We start from the raw sequence: 15,916 nt of genomic DNA, 5'->3' as shown, positions 1-15,916 counted from the left end.
TGCTGACTGTGTGCAGTCAGTGGACAGTGTCTGCGCATTCCTGCAAACAACAGGGCACTCTAAGGCATCACATGAAGACATTAGCTGAGAAAATAGAGACTTTCCTAAATATCCAAAGACTCCCCCCAGCGGGGTACCACAGAAGACGGCTTTATACACACAAAGCAATAGGGCAGAACTGAAAGCTGTCAGCTCTGTCAATGGGTAATTTCTAAAAACTCACCTCCTGCTCTAAGAGAATGGCTACTCTCTGCCTCACGGACAGAATAGGAGCAATTACAACGGCAGTCCACAAGCTCCCACCCTGCGGATGAATCAGCGGGGCAACACCACATCTATCATTATAGGGCCTCCCTGTGCTCCAGACTCCAGCTCAACTCACTGCCCCAAATAGAACTCCCTTCCATCCTTGTTATCTGGGAGGAGCAAGCCTCTATCAGATTGGCCTGTAGAGAATTTTCTCAATGAATGTGTGCCCAGCCCACTGGGAGTGGGGCCATCCCCCGGGCAGGTGGTCCTGGGTGATATGAAAAAAAAAAAAAAAAAAAAAAAAACCAGGCTGACCAACCCAGCAAGCAGCGCTCCTCCATGGCCTGTTCCAGCTCCAGCTTCCAGGTCCCGCCCTCACTTACCATAGGTACAGACTGTAAGCCGGAAGAGGAAATCAGTTCTCCCCCCCCTCCAAAGCTGCTTTGGTCTTGGTGTCTTTATCACAGCAATGAACCCCCCTCCCCCAAAGAAAGCAGACACATCCCCTTCAGAAAGAGTTTCCAATTGGCACGTAAACATGCAATTGCCCTGATCTTTAACCCTTCATTTGGATGTGTGTGTCTAGAGATGACTTGGCACTGGCTGCTCTTCCAAAGGACCAGAGTTCAATCCCAGCATCCGCATGGCAGCTCACAACTGTAATTCCAGGTCCAGAGGATATGCCACCCTCGTATAGACATACAGGCAGAACACCAATGCACATAAAAATCTTTTAAAAAAACTTTTCATTAAAAAAAATACATTTATGCTGGGTAGTAATGGCAGCACACACCTTTAATCCCAGCACTCAGGAGGCAGATCTCCTGTGAGTTCGAGGCCAGCCTGGTCTACAGAATGAGTTCCAGGACAGCCAGGGTGATACAGAGAGCCATGTCTCAAAAAATAAAAATTGCATTTTCTTGTGTATTTGGGGACCAGAGTGTGTGGGGGACACAAGGACAGCTTGCAGGAGTTGGTTCTCTTCCTGTACCATGTGGGTCCCGGGACCAAACACAGGTTGTCTGGCTTGGTGGCAGGTGATGTTACCCCACACCATCTGGAAGCCCCTCAGATTCTTTATAGATGCAGTAATAATTGCTGGGGAAGGAGACTAGCCAGCCAGGCTGCTGAGCCATCTGCAGGCTCGGCAGGGAGGTCCAGGGCTGCAGCTTTCACCACCCGCGCTGGAGGGGGATTTTGATAAAGCAGCTGCTTCTGGGCCATCCTGCTCCTGTAAGCAAGCCCTCACCCATACCTGATAGTAACCCCAATAAACTCACTTGCTTACCGAGCTGGACTTCAGTGTTATTGTTACTTTGGCCTGGCATGGCTTTCTTTCCTAGGGTGTGTTGCATCTCCCCAGTAAAAGTCTCACACAACAAATATCTACTGTCATTTTAATCTGGTAAACATGTGGTAGGTCTTAGGGTACCAATAATGTCCCTCCAGCCTCTAATACTTTCAATGTGACCTTATGGAATAAGGCTTTTACAGATGCCAATCAACATGAGGTCACGTATGAGTAAGGTGGGACCTTGATCAGACATGTCCTGATAAAATGGAAACGTAGACAGACATCCGCAGAGACGACAGACATGCGCCGTGAGGAGGAACAGGCGCAGTGAGGACAGATGCAAAACCTGAAGTTGCGTTGCCACAAGCTGTAGGAAGACCACACGGGAGAAGCCCAGCCGGCCTCCAGCGGTCAGAAGGGAGCAGGCTTGCAGCACTGGGCCTGACAGGTGAGCTGAGAACCGTCACGCGCTTCTGATCAGTGTGATGGGTTCTTGTGGCAGCTGTAGGAAGTCCACAGACCTCCATGTCGCCATTCCCTTCAGCTGCTTTTAAGGATTCTCTTCCATTTAGTTGCTTTAGATTTTTTTTACGTGTCTTCAAGTTATTTCTTTTTAAAACAACTTTAAAAACTGCACTGTTGTCTGTGTGCTTGGGACAGCAGCCCACGTACAGTCAGAGGTCAGCCCTGCGGAGCCGAGTCTTACTGTCCACATTTATAAGGTGTCCCGGGTTGCTGGCTTGCAGAACAAGTGGAGTCCTCTCACTGGACCCTCAAGTGTCACTCTGATGTGTCTTGTGACTTTCTGTGATTGGGGCTCTGACCTTCCCTTTATGGACTTAAATATTTCTCACCAGACTTGAAAAAACTCTCTTCCTTGGTCAAACCAATATTGGGAAACAATTCCGTAATCACAAGATTGTGATTTGTTTCATAACCCAGCGGCAAGCAGAAGGCACAATTAGACAGCTAGGGTACAGATCTTCAAAGAGCAAAACCTACCTCCACAAGACAGCTCACCAACATCCTCTACAAGGAGCTGGGAGTTTTCTAAGACCAAGTGAAGAAAAATAAGTATAAGGGATGCATCTTGACAAGTGTGGTAAAAATGCTTAAGAATCCTGATCAGTGAGTTTTAAAAACACTTTAAATCTTATTGATTTATTATTTATTTATGTGTGTATGTATATATGTATGTATGTATTTGTCGTGTGTGTGCATGTTATATCACACTTGTGGAAATCAGGGTAGCGTGTAAGAAAATCAGTTCTCTCCATTATGTGAGACGGAAGGTCTGAACTCGGGTTGTCGGGCTCGCCAGCAAGCACCTTTGCTTGCTGATCCTTGTCAGGCCTCTATCAGTAATTTTAAAAGCAGATGGTAAAACTGTATTTGCAACAGCAAACCCAAATCTTTTAAGTAATTATTAAAATGTTCAGAAAGAGACTACTATTGATATATACATATATTCCTGCTTCAGCATATATTAGTATATATCGAATACATGTGCATTCACAAATATGTATTTACCTTACTGAAGGATATAAAATACAAACTGAATAAACAGATAATCTTGTTCATACTGGGATTTCTGATGGGTCTCAAACAAGGGGCAGCTTTTCTTACCTAAGAGCCCAACACCACAAGCGGAGGGAGGCAGCAGACAGGTCAGAGTGACACTCATTATCAAGACTAAGCTGGACAACACAACTTACGGCAGCCACGCCAAGGGCTGATCTGCCAGCTTAACCACAGGCAAGGCCCATGACAAGATACCCAGTGGCCCTTCTCACTTCATTGTCCTAGGAAAAGCACAGCACATCAGAGAACAGGGCTGGCTCCCAGGACCTGACATTGACCCACCACGAATGGCAGACATTCTGGCTAGATGCACACGTATCCACACTACGTGATTCTATTTGGCACTATGGAGACGTTTTCTCAGAAGCTGACAGGTAAATTCTAAATCATACCCCTATGGACATGTTCATTTAAAAAATAAATCAAGATATTTTTGAAAACACTGACATAATCAAACCACTAATACAACAGAGGTATTTAAAACACAAACAACACAGACACTGTTTTGACTCAAACACTCCCCAAATCCTCTTCACTATTCAAATCTGCTCGATTCATTTTTGGTTTTGCTATGGTAACTGCGGTCACTGTTTTCTTGGCTTACATGGAAGCTCAAGGAGGCACTTCCAAGCCACCTTGTGCCTCTCATTAGAAAACACCAATGACTCGGCTTTAGCAAATGCTTACTGCTGTGTGGGAGTCGCTACAGGTAGGGAAGTGAAGGGTGGCTCGTCTGACTCACCTTTGCAGATGAAGGGATTAGGGCCTGTCACTAGACAGCAGCGACAGGGGACAAACAGGCTATGTAGTCTGAGCTGTTAATACTGTAAACTCATAAACAGACACTGCCCAGTTATCCCAGGAACAACTGGTAATGATCTGGAATCCACACTGGCTCCTCATGGCCCGCAACATACGCTATGCAAATCAACTGGAGGGAGATCAGGTAGGAATTAGTGTTTGTTCCGTGGTTTGAAAGGGAGGCAGGCACACCTGGTGTAATGTCTGAAATGCCGGATGTCTTCACAGTTAACAATGAGAGTTCCACGTCGTCCGTGGAAGCCCTCTGACTCCGGCAGAAACTCTTCAGTAGTCCCCGTGCTGACAAGGCCTTCCACCTTACTGTGTAATTCAGGATTTGGGCACCTCGTAAGCTCTCTGTTGCCCGGCTGGAATTTACTTCTTGTGAGTTTTCTGATGTAAGAGGAAGTTCGATTTGTGGCGAAATGATTTCTTACACATGTTACATTCGTAGGGTTTCTCGCCCGTGTGTATTTTCTGGTGTTCAGTCAGCGTCCAGAGGCGGCGGTAGCTCTTGCCACATTCGTTGCAGGCGTACGGTTTCTCCCCGGTGTGGATCCTCTTGTGCACGGTGAAGGCCGACTTGTGGCGGAAGGACTTCCCACACTCCTTGCACTTGTGCGGCTTCTCGCCGGTGTGAGTCCGCTGGTGCTCCGTGAAGGAGACCTTCTGGCAGAAGGTCTTCCCACACTCCTTACACTCGTACGGCCGCTCGCCCGTGTGCGTCTTCTGGTGGTGCCTGAGAGCTGACTTCCTGCAGTAGGTCCGCCCACACTCCTCACACTCGTAAGGTCTCTCCCATATGGTTCTCTTGTGCGCGAAGCGGCGGGAGCTCTTGTGGGCTGGCCGCTTGTGGTCGTGACACTCGTGCACGTTGTCCTTGGCCTCCGCCCTCTTCTGCTCGCCGCAGTTGGGCTTCCCAGCGGATGCTCGGCTCCACTTACTAAGCACGCCATGCTTCTCTCCGGTGTGAGTTCTCTGATGGATGGTGAGCGTGGACTTCAGGTAGAAAAGCTTCCCACACTCGGGACATTCGAAGGTCTTCTTCCCTCTGTGAATCACCTGATGCGCCACCAGGGCAGACTTGGTGCACAGGTACTTCCCACACAGGCGGCACTTGTAGGGCTTCTCGCCGGTGTGACTTCTCAGATGCACGTTGAGGGCCGACTGACAGAAGAAGGTCTTATCACACTCCTTGCACTCGTAGGGCTTCTCCCCCGTGTGGATCCTCTGGTGCGCGGTCAGGGCGGACAGACAGAAGAAGGTCTTCCCACACTCCTTACACTCGTTGGGCTTCTCGCCCCGGTGAGTTCTTTGGTGCACGATGAGGTACGACTTCTTGCCAAAGGCGTTGCCACACTCCTTGCATTTGTAAGGCTTCTCCCCGGTGTGGGACCGGAAGTGCTCAGCCAGGGCTGACTTCCGGAAGAAGGTCTTGCCACACTCGTTACACTCGTAGGACTTCTCTCCTCCGTGAATCCGCTGATGCACGATGAGGGCGGACTTGTCGATGAAGGCTTTGCCACACTCCTTGCACTTGTAAGGCCTCTCTCCGGTGTGAATCCGCTGGTGTCGAGTGAGGCTCGCCTTTATACGGAAAGTTTTCCTACAGTAATTGCAGGCGTAGGGTCTCTCTCCGGTATGGATTCTCAGGTGGACAATGAGAGTGGACCTCTTAGAAAAGGTCTTCCTACACTCGGCGCATTCATTCCGCTTCCGCTCAGGCTGCTCCTCCGTCCTCGCAGTGCCGGCTGACTCCTGTTCACCGTCACGATGCTTGGAGGGCTGACCTGCAGACTGCATATTCTGTTGTTGAGTGAGACCCTCACCTTGACCCTTGACATTCCTAATTTCATTATGTCTGTACCGCTTTGCCGCAGAGTGACTTCTGTCAGCCTTGGTGTGCAGAGCTGGCTTCCCTTGCCCATCCTGATCAGCAGCTGCCTTCCCATTGGCTTTGCTTGGCTTTGCAACAGTTTCTTCTGAGTTATTTTCTAAGCCATTTCCGCCTGGGTCATATTTATGGAGCGTTTTTCCCGAAGAAACACTATTCGTGTCAAGGGGAACCGTTTTCTCAGACAGATTAGCCTTTTCTGGCATCAGTTTGTTATTGACGACTGAAAACTGCTTCAAATGTTTGCCTTGTGTTTTCTTGTCCTTCTCTAAGGGCTCATCATCTTCTGGAAGGAAGGAGCAGAAGTGACATTGATATGTGAGTTCTGTGAACCTCTGACAATCTGTACAAAGGCCAAGGCTTCAGGGCTGGCTCTCCAGTGTTAAAGAGATTAAGGGTAAATATCTCCCTACTTTATGGAAACAAGGCCACAAAGGATGAGAGGAGGGGTCAGGGGACGAAAGCAAACTCGTCTACACCAGCTCACTAAACCAGGTCAGAGAAAGCAGAAACTGGCAAGAACACAAGAGCCTTGGACCCCAACAGAAACTGCACCAGGGACAGTCCCCAACAGCTCTCCATGGCTGACCCGGTGAGAGGACAAGGACCTGGTGTGAACCAAGCAGAACGCAGCATGAAGCAGGCTTCTGGGAGCCAGGGCTCAGACGCGGCAGGAGGGAGGGGCCAACTGGACATCTTTTCAGTGACAAGAACTCTGGCATTTATGCAAATGCAATGAAGCGGGAACCTCGAGTGGGCAGTGAGGGGCACGAGCTGTATCGCAGTAAACAAAACATCTGGTGGGCATGTGAGGAAAGATGAAGGAATCAGTGCGCAGTGAAGGCGCTTGCATTCCATGGATAGAGCACTTAAAGCCAAACGCTTTTATACGCTCAGTTAAGTGACCAGACTATCTGAGGAGAACACTGTAGTGTCTACGAGAGCTGGTTTCCCCATCCATCACTTCTAGAGCTCTAGGTCCTGGAAGATTCCACAAGAAGATCATATAGATGCCTGCTGTGGTCATGGGCCAGCCTGGACTCGAGTTCTTCAGGTTTACCCACTCGGTCATCACACTCACCTGCGTGGTTCTGTCGTGACGAGTTTTCCACTACCCAGGGCTCTTTTCCTTGCTCCAGTTTTAAGATCACATCTGGTTTGCTTACATGAAGCCCTGTGAGTGAGAAACAGTTTGGAACTTGAACCAAGTTCTGTGGACATCAAGGCCTAAAGGTTGAGGAACAGAGCGATGGAGATGCCTTCTGCTAGCTCAAATGAAGCTGGTACAAGCTGGTGAAGAGTCGTGTGCACGCATGCACGTGCATGGGTGTACAAACCATCATCAGCTTTCTCCCCTGTGACTCAAGGTGAGAGAAGTCACTTCTACTGTGTTCTCTGACACAGAAGAAAGGCTGCCTCTGGGCTCTGTGTGGGGGCTGCACTCACCCACCACGATGAGGTTGCCCCCGGGTACTGTGTGGGGACTGCACTCACCCACCGCAATGAGGCTGCCCCCAGGCTCTGTGTGGGGACTGCACTCACCCACCGCGATGAGGTTACTGTAGTTCTCCAGCATCACATCCCTGTAGAGGAGACGCTGCGCAGGGCCCAGACGTTGCCACTCCTCACGGGTGAAGTCCACAGCCAAATCCTTGAAGGAGATTGATCTCTGAAAGAGCAAGTTTCATCTGAGATACTAGACCTGAGCAACAGCGATGAATAAGAAGAATAAGAAACATGAGGTGGGCCCCACATGGCCAGTGTCCGCCAGAGAGATGCTTCGGGCAAGGAAAGAAGAAATGGCTCACTTATTTGTGAATGAGTGCTTTAAATGTGCAGGCTTATACTGTGTCCTGGGACTCCTGGATTACTGACTTGCTCTTGCTCTGAAGGAGTACCCAGTAGGACAGGTGACACACACAGGCCTGCACCTCAGGCAGGAACATACATGCTGGACAAAGGGAGACTTCTGCGAGTTGATGATTTTAGTCCTCACAGAAAGTACATCTTGCCACAGCGTGTTCACTGAGAAATACACTTAGGAAGCACACACACACACACACACACACACATACACACACACACCACACACACATATCACACACACACACACACACACACACACACACACGACAGTTGAAGAATGACCTTTGTAGGAAAGAAACCAGGGATCGGGCAGAGCACAGAGGTCAGTCATATAGGTTTCTGCTACTGCAACACATCAAGAAACACTCTTTCAATGTACAGACGACCTAGTGTGGAAGCCATACCGTAACTCCAGGATAAGCAGTATGTGAATGCCAATAACCATGTAGATGCCAGGAACACGTCATTGTTTGCTCATGCTTCTGGTCAAGAGATGAACATGACTGACCCCAGGGGCTGCCGGAGTCCACCCCACCGTCCACTCTGGAGAACACAGGGGGGCCTGTAACCCCTAGAGCAGCAGGACAATGTGCATTCTGGAGGTGACACTCATATGTGGGTGGTGGCAAGCCACTGCCTCTGGGCCCAGTCCTGCCTCAGTGGCTCAGTCTGGTCAGTGCCTGGTTCACACTTTGTCCATGATCTTTTCCATTCTACAAACTGCTGCATTTAGAGCTAACAGAGATCGTGTGTCCAAGCAAAACTGAAAACAGCTGGCATATGGTCCCCCAGAAAAGGCTTGCTGCTCCCTCCTTGGAAACATGGGAAACAGCTAAAAGGTCCAATCAAAGGGGAAGACGATCAGGATGCCCTTCCACAGGGAGCGTCAGTGGATGAGGGACAAGAAGAGTCTAAAGGCACCTAGCCTGGCAGGTGACAGCAGGTTTTGGAGCTCATGGAGGAGACTGGTAATGGGAACAGTATCTGAAGGCAAAAACGCTATTGTCTCTAGACTGACACGGAATGAGCTCTAGGCAGCACTGTGAGGGGGAAGAGGCGCAGCGATAGCCACCGTGTACCGTTATGTAAGAAAGGAGAGGAGAGAACACATAGTAACGATATCCGTGTAAGACACAGAAAGGGCCACGAGGGATGAGTGAACTTGTCACCTTCAGGAGGAGGACAGGAGGGAGTAACAGTCAGGAGAAAGCGCAACCCTGAGGACGGGACTTCCCCACAGAGGTCTGTGGACACACCTGATTCCATTGTGATGCTTCTCAACTCCCCAAACCCAAGCAGCCAATAGGCACACGCTATGGAGGAGAACCACAAATCACACAAACAGCACCACACCTGGCTGGACAGGGAAGCCAGCAGAGTGTAGGTCACAAGACAGAGGCGTTACAGACGAGGAGTGTGCTCTACAGGGTCCTGAGAGACCAAGGTCATCCCGGAATGCAAGAGGTCATGGACACATGACAACCAGCTGTAACACTGGATCCCTGGGCTGGAGACAGTTCACTGCCCTGCCCTGCCCTGTGTCCGTGCAGTAACAGAACTGGGCTGGTGATTTCCCCAGGTTCTGATCACTGCACCCAGCATTGACAGCCAAGGGAAGGCAGGCCAAGCGTGCATGGGAACTGTCTCTGACTTCTGTTCTTACGTTTGTCTGAATTCACTCCGAAGTGCAGTTGTGATAAGAGAGCTCTGCAGAAGCCCATGGGCTCTTGTATGCCAGGCCACGCGCTCTACCTCATGCAAAGCTATCATTCTTCCTCCTCTTGCCTTATATCTGCACACAGGCCTTACGGCACCCTTCCTTCTGGATCGCATACCTGTCTCCTGGAAGCAGTTCACGATCCACGTTAAATAAGCTCTACAAACCACAAGCTTCCTGGTAATAAACAGTACTTTATTATTTGTATCATAACCTAGGCTGGACGATGCATACCAAAGCTCTGGACAACTAGAAGAATGAGTCAAAGAACAGTAGAGGGAAGAAGGTGACAAGAGTCGGATGGGGAGCGCTGACTTGAGTCCTCTGCACACAGGACAGCATTAGCTGCCCTGACCGCACACAGTACACAGCAGAAGGGAGAGTATACACCCTTTGGAAGACACTGACCGGTGCTCATGATGAATGGCAAAATAACATCATACTCCAGTGATCCAGTCAACTCTGTGAGCAACCGTATGCAGTCTGGGAAGAAAACAAAGGAAAACCAAAAAAGATAGGGAGGAAGATGAGGAGGAGGAGCCTCACTGTAAGGGGTGGAGGAGGAGGGAGGGCACGGAGAGGAGGGCCAATGGCCTCACATGTAGGGAGCCCCACAGGCAAGCGTGCAGAAATAGAGACGGCTGCACAGCTCCATCAACACCCAACCTGGAGGATAAAGAGAAGGGACAGGAATGGAGTCTACAATAGAACAACTTTGGGCTGTGGTCTCAAACAGCCTGAAGAAGTAGAAATTATTTTAACAACAGGGAACAGGTTTCCAAGTAAACTCAGGTGCACGATCCTTCTGCAGCAGGCTAACACAGCTGACGCCTGCTTTCCGGGTCACTAATGTCTGGCTAGTGCCGCTCAGTGAGATGGCTTCTGGCAGAGGGATACCAGGCCAGGGATGGTTGGTATCCTACAGTGAATGGGACAGCCTTACAGAAATGATGTGCCCCATCTTTCTAATACCCTGGTCACATCAATGGCAAATCTGTTTATAGTGATCTGAGCCTTGCCTGGGTGTCAGCCACAGGAAAGCCAGTCCTCCACCAGCTCTGTCTCCATGAGCGCAGAGGTGCTGGCTTTTGCCAAGCTGCAGGTGCAGCATCCGGTACACACAACACAGTGATCGACACGTAGCTGTTAAATGAAAGGTCTGGAGTGGCAGGAATGAAAGAAAAGCAGGAAAAGGCCAGGAAGTACCTGGCCTTGTTAAGTCAAACCAAGAATGCTGGACTTTCATCTTGTACTAGCGTGGACCTGCTCGGGCAGTGTGGCATCGAGACGTTACAGATGGGTATTGCTAGCAAGACAGGCAAGTGTGAACAATACACTTGAGAAAGATGTGGATAGACCACGGGGAAATCTCTGACAATCCCAAAGACAGGAACTGAGGTCGGGGAAGTAGGCCTAGAAGGGAGGTATGGACTGATTCTCATGAGACCTTCACAAGGCTTGACAACTGCCTGTGACAGGAAACAAGGAACAAGAGGACCAGACGCACACCTCGTTTTCTTCTTCTCCCCCTCCCCACTTTTGAGACAGTTTCACAATGTAGCCCAGGTTGGCCTCAACTCATGGCAATTCTCCTGCCTTAGCTCCCTGAGTCCTGGAGCTGTAGTCACCACACCTGGCTTATTTTCTTTCAGCTTGTGGAAGGCTTAGCAACGTCAGCGGAGAACAGTGAGGTGGCTGCACACTGAACGGAGGTGGGGACATTATTTCTGTTCTGCATTGGAGAACTCCAAGAGCCTTCTGCAGACCGCTTGCAGAGAAGTACAGCAAGAGAATTCACCCTGAGAGTCTTACAGGAAGGAAGATTTCAGCGGTGAGAGGGTTCCAGTTAAAACTCTAGATGACACAGAGGAAAGCAGAGAGAAGACTGGAATAAGCACACAATGTCGGTGGCAGAGGCAGGTGCAGTGGGTCTAAGAGAGGAAACAATTAGCGAGTTAGAGAGTTGTGTGAAAGCTAGACATGGTTAGAGGTACGGTCTGGGGAGAGACAGCCACACTGTAAGGGCAAGGGGTTTGGCGAAGCACTGAGTAGAAATACTAAGTCAGAAAATAAGCGAATGATCACTGATTTTGGTCACAACACGGGTAGTGGACATGGAGTGAGTTGACATTAAGAGAAGCAAGTGAAATAGTTTTATCACGGGATCTAAAGTCAAAGTGTGCCCCGAGCTGTCTGTTTTAAAAGCAGAGTTGAAATACTCAGTAGGCAGAAGGAGAATTATCAGCGTGAGCCTGTCTCCTCTTTACAGTAACACACACACACACACACACACTTTCTAAAAAGGCACCAGAGATAAAAAGGAGCAGCAACAGGCACCATTTGAGGCACACGTAACCCACTGAGGGCAGGTTTTATCATTACGCTATGGAGAACGATCAGAGGGCTGTCTACACCTCTGAAAATAGATTAGACATCTGTAACTACGAGGCCTTGCCAAGTTGTAAGTCAAGGGAATCCACAGCTGCTGTTGGCAAAGGTGATTTCGCATCATCTGCTCATAGATTCTCTAAGAACATGTTTATAAATAAATGATGAAAAACCATGGTAACAGCCTACTTCCTACTACTTGGGTCTTTGTCATACAACCTGAACAAGCCTACGGGGGTGAATAATTTCTGTTTATTTATTTATCCGTTTGTTTATTGTTTTTAAAGGCGTGCTCCAGCACATCTGGCAATGCCTTCTGTTTATTGGGGTTCAGTTCTCTGGTACTGACCTGCTTCCCTTACTTTCCCTGGCGCTGCCTTTTTATACACGTCTACCACATCCAGATGTACTCACTGCAGATCTATGAACAGCCACTGCCAACGGTGGGACGTGAATCCCTCAGTGACTTACCTGGGTACTGTCCATTTCCAGGCGTTCTCAAGAAAGGGCCAGGAACCACCGGTGATCCAAGGGCTGGGTGAGGAAGAACAGGAAATGTGACTAGCAGACTGGCTAGCAGCTCTGACAGTGACTCATAGACATGCCCTGGAAGGAAAGGACCCTTCGACCTGCGTCATATAGAAAGCGTCTGCGGAGGGAAGGCCCACGGGCAGTTCTGAATGGACTAATCAGAGCTTTTCTTACTGTGTGAAAGGACACAAAGGTGTGAACTGAGCTACTGTCTCACTCAGGTCTCCTTAAAAAACAAACAACACTTTGGAGTTCATATTAGATCATATCAATAAGCTCTAGTATATATGAAGCCTGAAAGAGCAGGCCAGCAACTCTGAGATTCTATCTATCTATCTATCTATCTATCTATCTATCAATCTATCAATCTATCTATCTACCTACCATCTAGTTTTTTGGGGTATCAATTACCTGTTTTCCTACTAATGCATTCAGCAGATGAAATCAGAAAACCAGACAGAGGGAGTGAGGGGTTTAAGATGCCTATCACTCTGCTCCTCCCCTCCCCCAACCTTAACTGCAGTTTCGGGAGCGGGAGGCCTCTGCTTCAGTGTAGCAGAAGACAAAGCCGTGGCCTTCGAATCAACACACCAGGTTTCAATTCTTGGTTCTGGCACTAGTAAACTACCTAAATGGTCAAAATAGCTGCCTTCCTCACTTGAGAAGTTCGACTCTTATAAAAACCCTTTTCTGTAGATACTCTTGGGTCATTCTTCTATATAAAGGAAACCAGTAAACTCCAGGATGGTGATGGACAGGGTTTGAGCAACTCTGGCGGAACAGAATGGGGACTCTAATGAACGACACGCAATTGCTCGAAGTGATGCAGAGGCCTTTTTCTCAGCCGTGGCTGGCATCCCTTCCCTCCCAAACGAAAGACCCGCCAATGAAACGCCATCCTCGCCAATCAGACCTGCTCATTCCCTCAATCGCAGCTCAGCCCTTAAGCAGCCCCCGAAGCTTTACCGGGCCAAGAGCATCCGCAGGGCTGCTGGGATCCGCTTTTTGCACGCACGCACCTCTCTCCTTCCCAGGCTGCCCGCCCGGGGGCCTGCAGCCCCGGGGGCGCCCGCTTAGCCTCGCCCGGCCCCTGGACACGCGCGAGCCTCCGCGGGCCCCAGGAAGGCGCTGGTTCTTCTGATCCTGGCCCGGAGTCGCCACCCGGAATTCCTCTGGCTCGGGGGAAACCTCGCTTCTTTTGTAGCTCCCAGAAGGCCCCAGGCAACTGTGGCGCACAGAGGCCCCTCGAGCCTCGAGCCCCACGAAACGGAAACGCATCCATAGAGCCTAGGAGACCGCGCATGCGCAGAGCCTCGGAGCGGCCATTCCCACGGTTCTCCAAAGGGTGCAGTAGTCTTTCCAGGACTACATTTCCCACAAAGAGTTGCGGCCCCCGCCCAGCCGATACCCTCTGAGGCGCTAGGGCTTTAATCACAGTAACTCACGAGTAAAACCACGAGTACAAGAAGAAGTGTGAGAATAAAAAATTAGAGCTCGGTAAAGAAATTCCAACAGTGTATTAAGAAAAAATAATAACCAAACAGTTATAAACAGAATAAAAATGTATCGACGACAATCCCAAAATTACAGAAGAGACCCCCTAACAAAGAATCAAACCATCTCTAAATATCCTAAAAGAAAATAATCGCCATCCTGTTTATTACTGACTTTACTGAGAGGTGCATACTCTCCTGCCAATTTTACAGAAGGAGAAGTCACAATAAGTAATGGCAAAATATTTTAACAGTATGTTGTTTTCAATTTTTATTTTATTTTATATGTATTGATATATTGCCTGCCTGCATGTCTGTCTGTCCACCACTTGCGTGCTGTGCTCGGTACCCCGTGTCTGAGAAGGCCAGAAGGTGGTATCATGTAGGTGCTGGGAATTGAACTCTGCTCTTCTGCAAGAGCAGCCAGTGCTATAAATCACTGCACCATCTTAACAATATATTTTAACATGACCAATTATATTTAATCCAAGTAATATAGAAACTGCTCTTCATCCATGAGGACAAATTGAATACGTTATATATTTTTTTTTGTTGTTGTTGTTGTTTTTTTTTTTGAGACAGGGTTTCTCTGTGTAGTCCTGGCTGTCCTGGCACTCACTTTGTAGACCAGGCTGGCCTCGAACTCAGAAATCCGCCTGCCTCCGTTATATATTTTTAAAAGAGGAAAGCTATGTAATATCTTAGTCACTGGAAGGCCAGACAGTTTCTGACACAGTTATCTATTACGTTTAAATACCAAAAGGAACATCGAGATGCAGAGGCTGAGAGATAGCTCTCAGTGAGCCAGACTTCCAGGGATTCAATGCTTGTATACTGTCTCCCACATCGAACGTGGCCATGATGTAATTTAAATAAAGGGGTCATAAGAAGGGACACTGCAGGCTTCAAAAAGCAAACCTGATATCCTGGCAGTCGGGTTTGTTTGCGATGTTCCTAGAGTTTGTGTATGACTTTAGTTAACTAGTTACCAGAGATCAAGTGGAAACCAAAAGAAGCAGAGAGGCAATGTGGAGAAACAGACAAATATTTCCCAGAAACCCAGCCATGCCTCCCCTTCCAGGGATCCTTGTCAAGACTTCAGACGCAGGGAGTGAGCCACCCTGAACATTGCATGCAGTTATGTTCTTGGGTGGCCTCAGTTGCATATAGACTCACATAAAGCAGAGCCACAGTGCATACCAGTAAGCACACACAGAGCCACAAAGTCCGTACCAGTAGCCTCATAGCACGGAGGAAATAACCAGTTGCATCATTTTAAGCCACCAGATTTGGGGGGGGGGTAGTTTGTTATGGAGCAATAAATACATGGTGGGTCTGCAAGATGTTTCAGTAAATAAAGGCATTGCCAACAAACCAGATGACCTGCTGTGGGTCACAGGGGTCCACATGGTCTAGAGAGAGGACCCAGATCTGCAAGCTCCACATGTGTGCCGGGCCATTCTCAGGGGTATGTACCCGAACCCATGCCAAGTCAAAAGAAAACTGAAATGACTTTGGGGAAAGATAGATTTTAAAAGCAGATGTATGGGGGAAGAGAATGCAGTTGGCTTCTATATATAATAAGTGAAAGAGTGGGCTCAATTATTAATAGTGCTTCTAGAAATAACTTCAATTTAGTATGTTTTTTAAGTCAAGTAAAGAACAAGAAAATTAATATAGAAGATTTGAAAATGAATTAGAAATTAGCCATATGGGATGGTTTGAATAGGTATGGCCCACATAGACTCATGTCTATGAATGTTCGGCCCATAGGAAGTGACATGACAAGGAGGTGTGGCCTTGTTGGAGTAGGTGTGACCTTGTCGAAGGAAGTATGTCATTGTGAAGGCGGGCTTTGAGGTCTCCTATGCTCAAGCTACACCCAGTGTTAACACAACCTCCCTCTGCTGCCTGTGGATCAAGGTGTAGAACTCTCAGCTCCTTCTCCAGCACCATGTCTGCCTGCCTGCCTGCTGCCGTGCTTCCTGCCATGGTGATAATGAACTGAACCCCTGTAATTTGTAAGCCAGCCCCAATTAAATGTTTGCCTTTGTAAGAGTTGCCTTGGTCATGGTGTCTCATCACAGCAATAAAACCCTAAG

At 48.7% G+C, this 15,916-nt stretch overlaps 1 protein-coding gene across 3 annotated transcripts; it reads right to left on the bottom strand.

Annotated features, from left to right (window-relative positions):
• Positions 1–1,629: 1,629 nt before the first annotated feature.
• Znf334 (zinc finger protein 334) lies at positions 1,630–13,606 on the bottom strand. Of its 3 annotated transcripts, none has more exons than XM_021154393.3 (5): positions 13,288–13,606; positions 12,262–12,324; positions 7,362–7,488; positions 6,901–6,993; positions 1,630–6,105 (listed from the first exon to the last, which is right to left on the bottom strand). In XM_021154393.3, exons 2-5 carry the CDS (start codon positions 12,274–12,276, stop codon positions 4,301–4,303), a joined length of 2,040 nt encoding a protein of 679 aa, XP_021010052.1. In that variant the 5' UTR covers positions 12,277–12,324; positions 13,288–13,606; the 3' UTR covers positions 1,630–4,300. The 3 variants fall into 3 exon arrangements, with proteins under 3 accessions (XP_021010052.1, XP_085688456.1, XP_085688452.1); XM_085832330.1 differs by having other exon boundaries at positions 1,630–6,102; XM_085832326.1 differs by having other exon boundaries at positions 13,341–13,606.
• Between the last annotated feature and the right edge of the window lie 2,310 nt (positions 13,607–15,916).

Source organism: Mus caroli, unplaced genomic scaffold (genome assembly GCF_978045245.1).
Source record: "Mus caroli unplaced genomic scaffold, Mus_caroli_1 scaffold_2, whole genome shotgun sequence".
NCBI lineage: Eukaryota > Metazoa > Chordata > Mammalia > Rodentia > Muridae > Mus > Mus caroli.
This window is presented reverse-complemented; position numbering and strand designations above follow the sequence as displayed.

Excerpts from the sequence above, each read along its gene's own strand:
- Znf334 (XM_021154393.3), bottom strand. Across the intron at positions 6,994-7,361 it reads CAGTAACCTCATCGCGGTGG|GGCTTCATGTAAGCAAACCA; the intron begins GTGAGTGCAGTC and ends TCTCACTCACAG. Across the intron at positions 6,106-6,900 it reads GTCACGACAGAACCACGCAG|AAGATGATGAGCCCTTAGAG; the intron begins GTGAGTGTGATG and ends CCTTCCTTCCAG.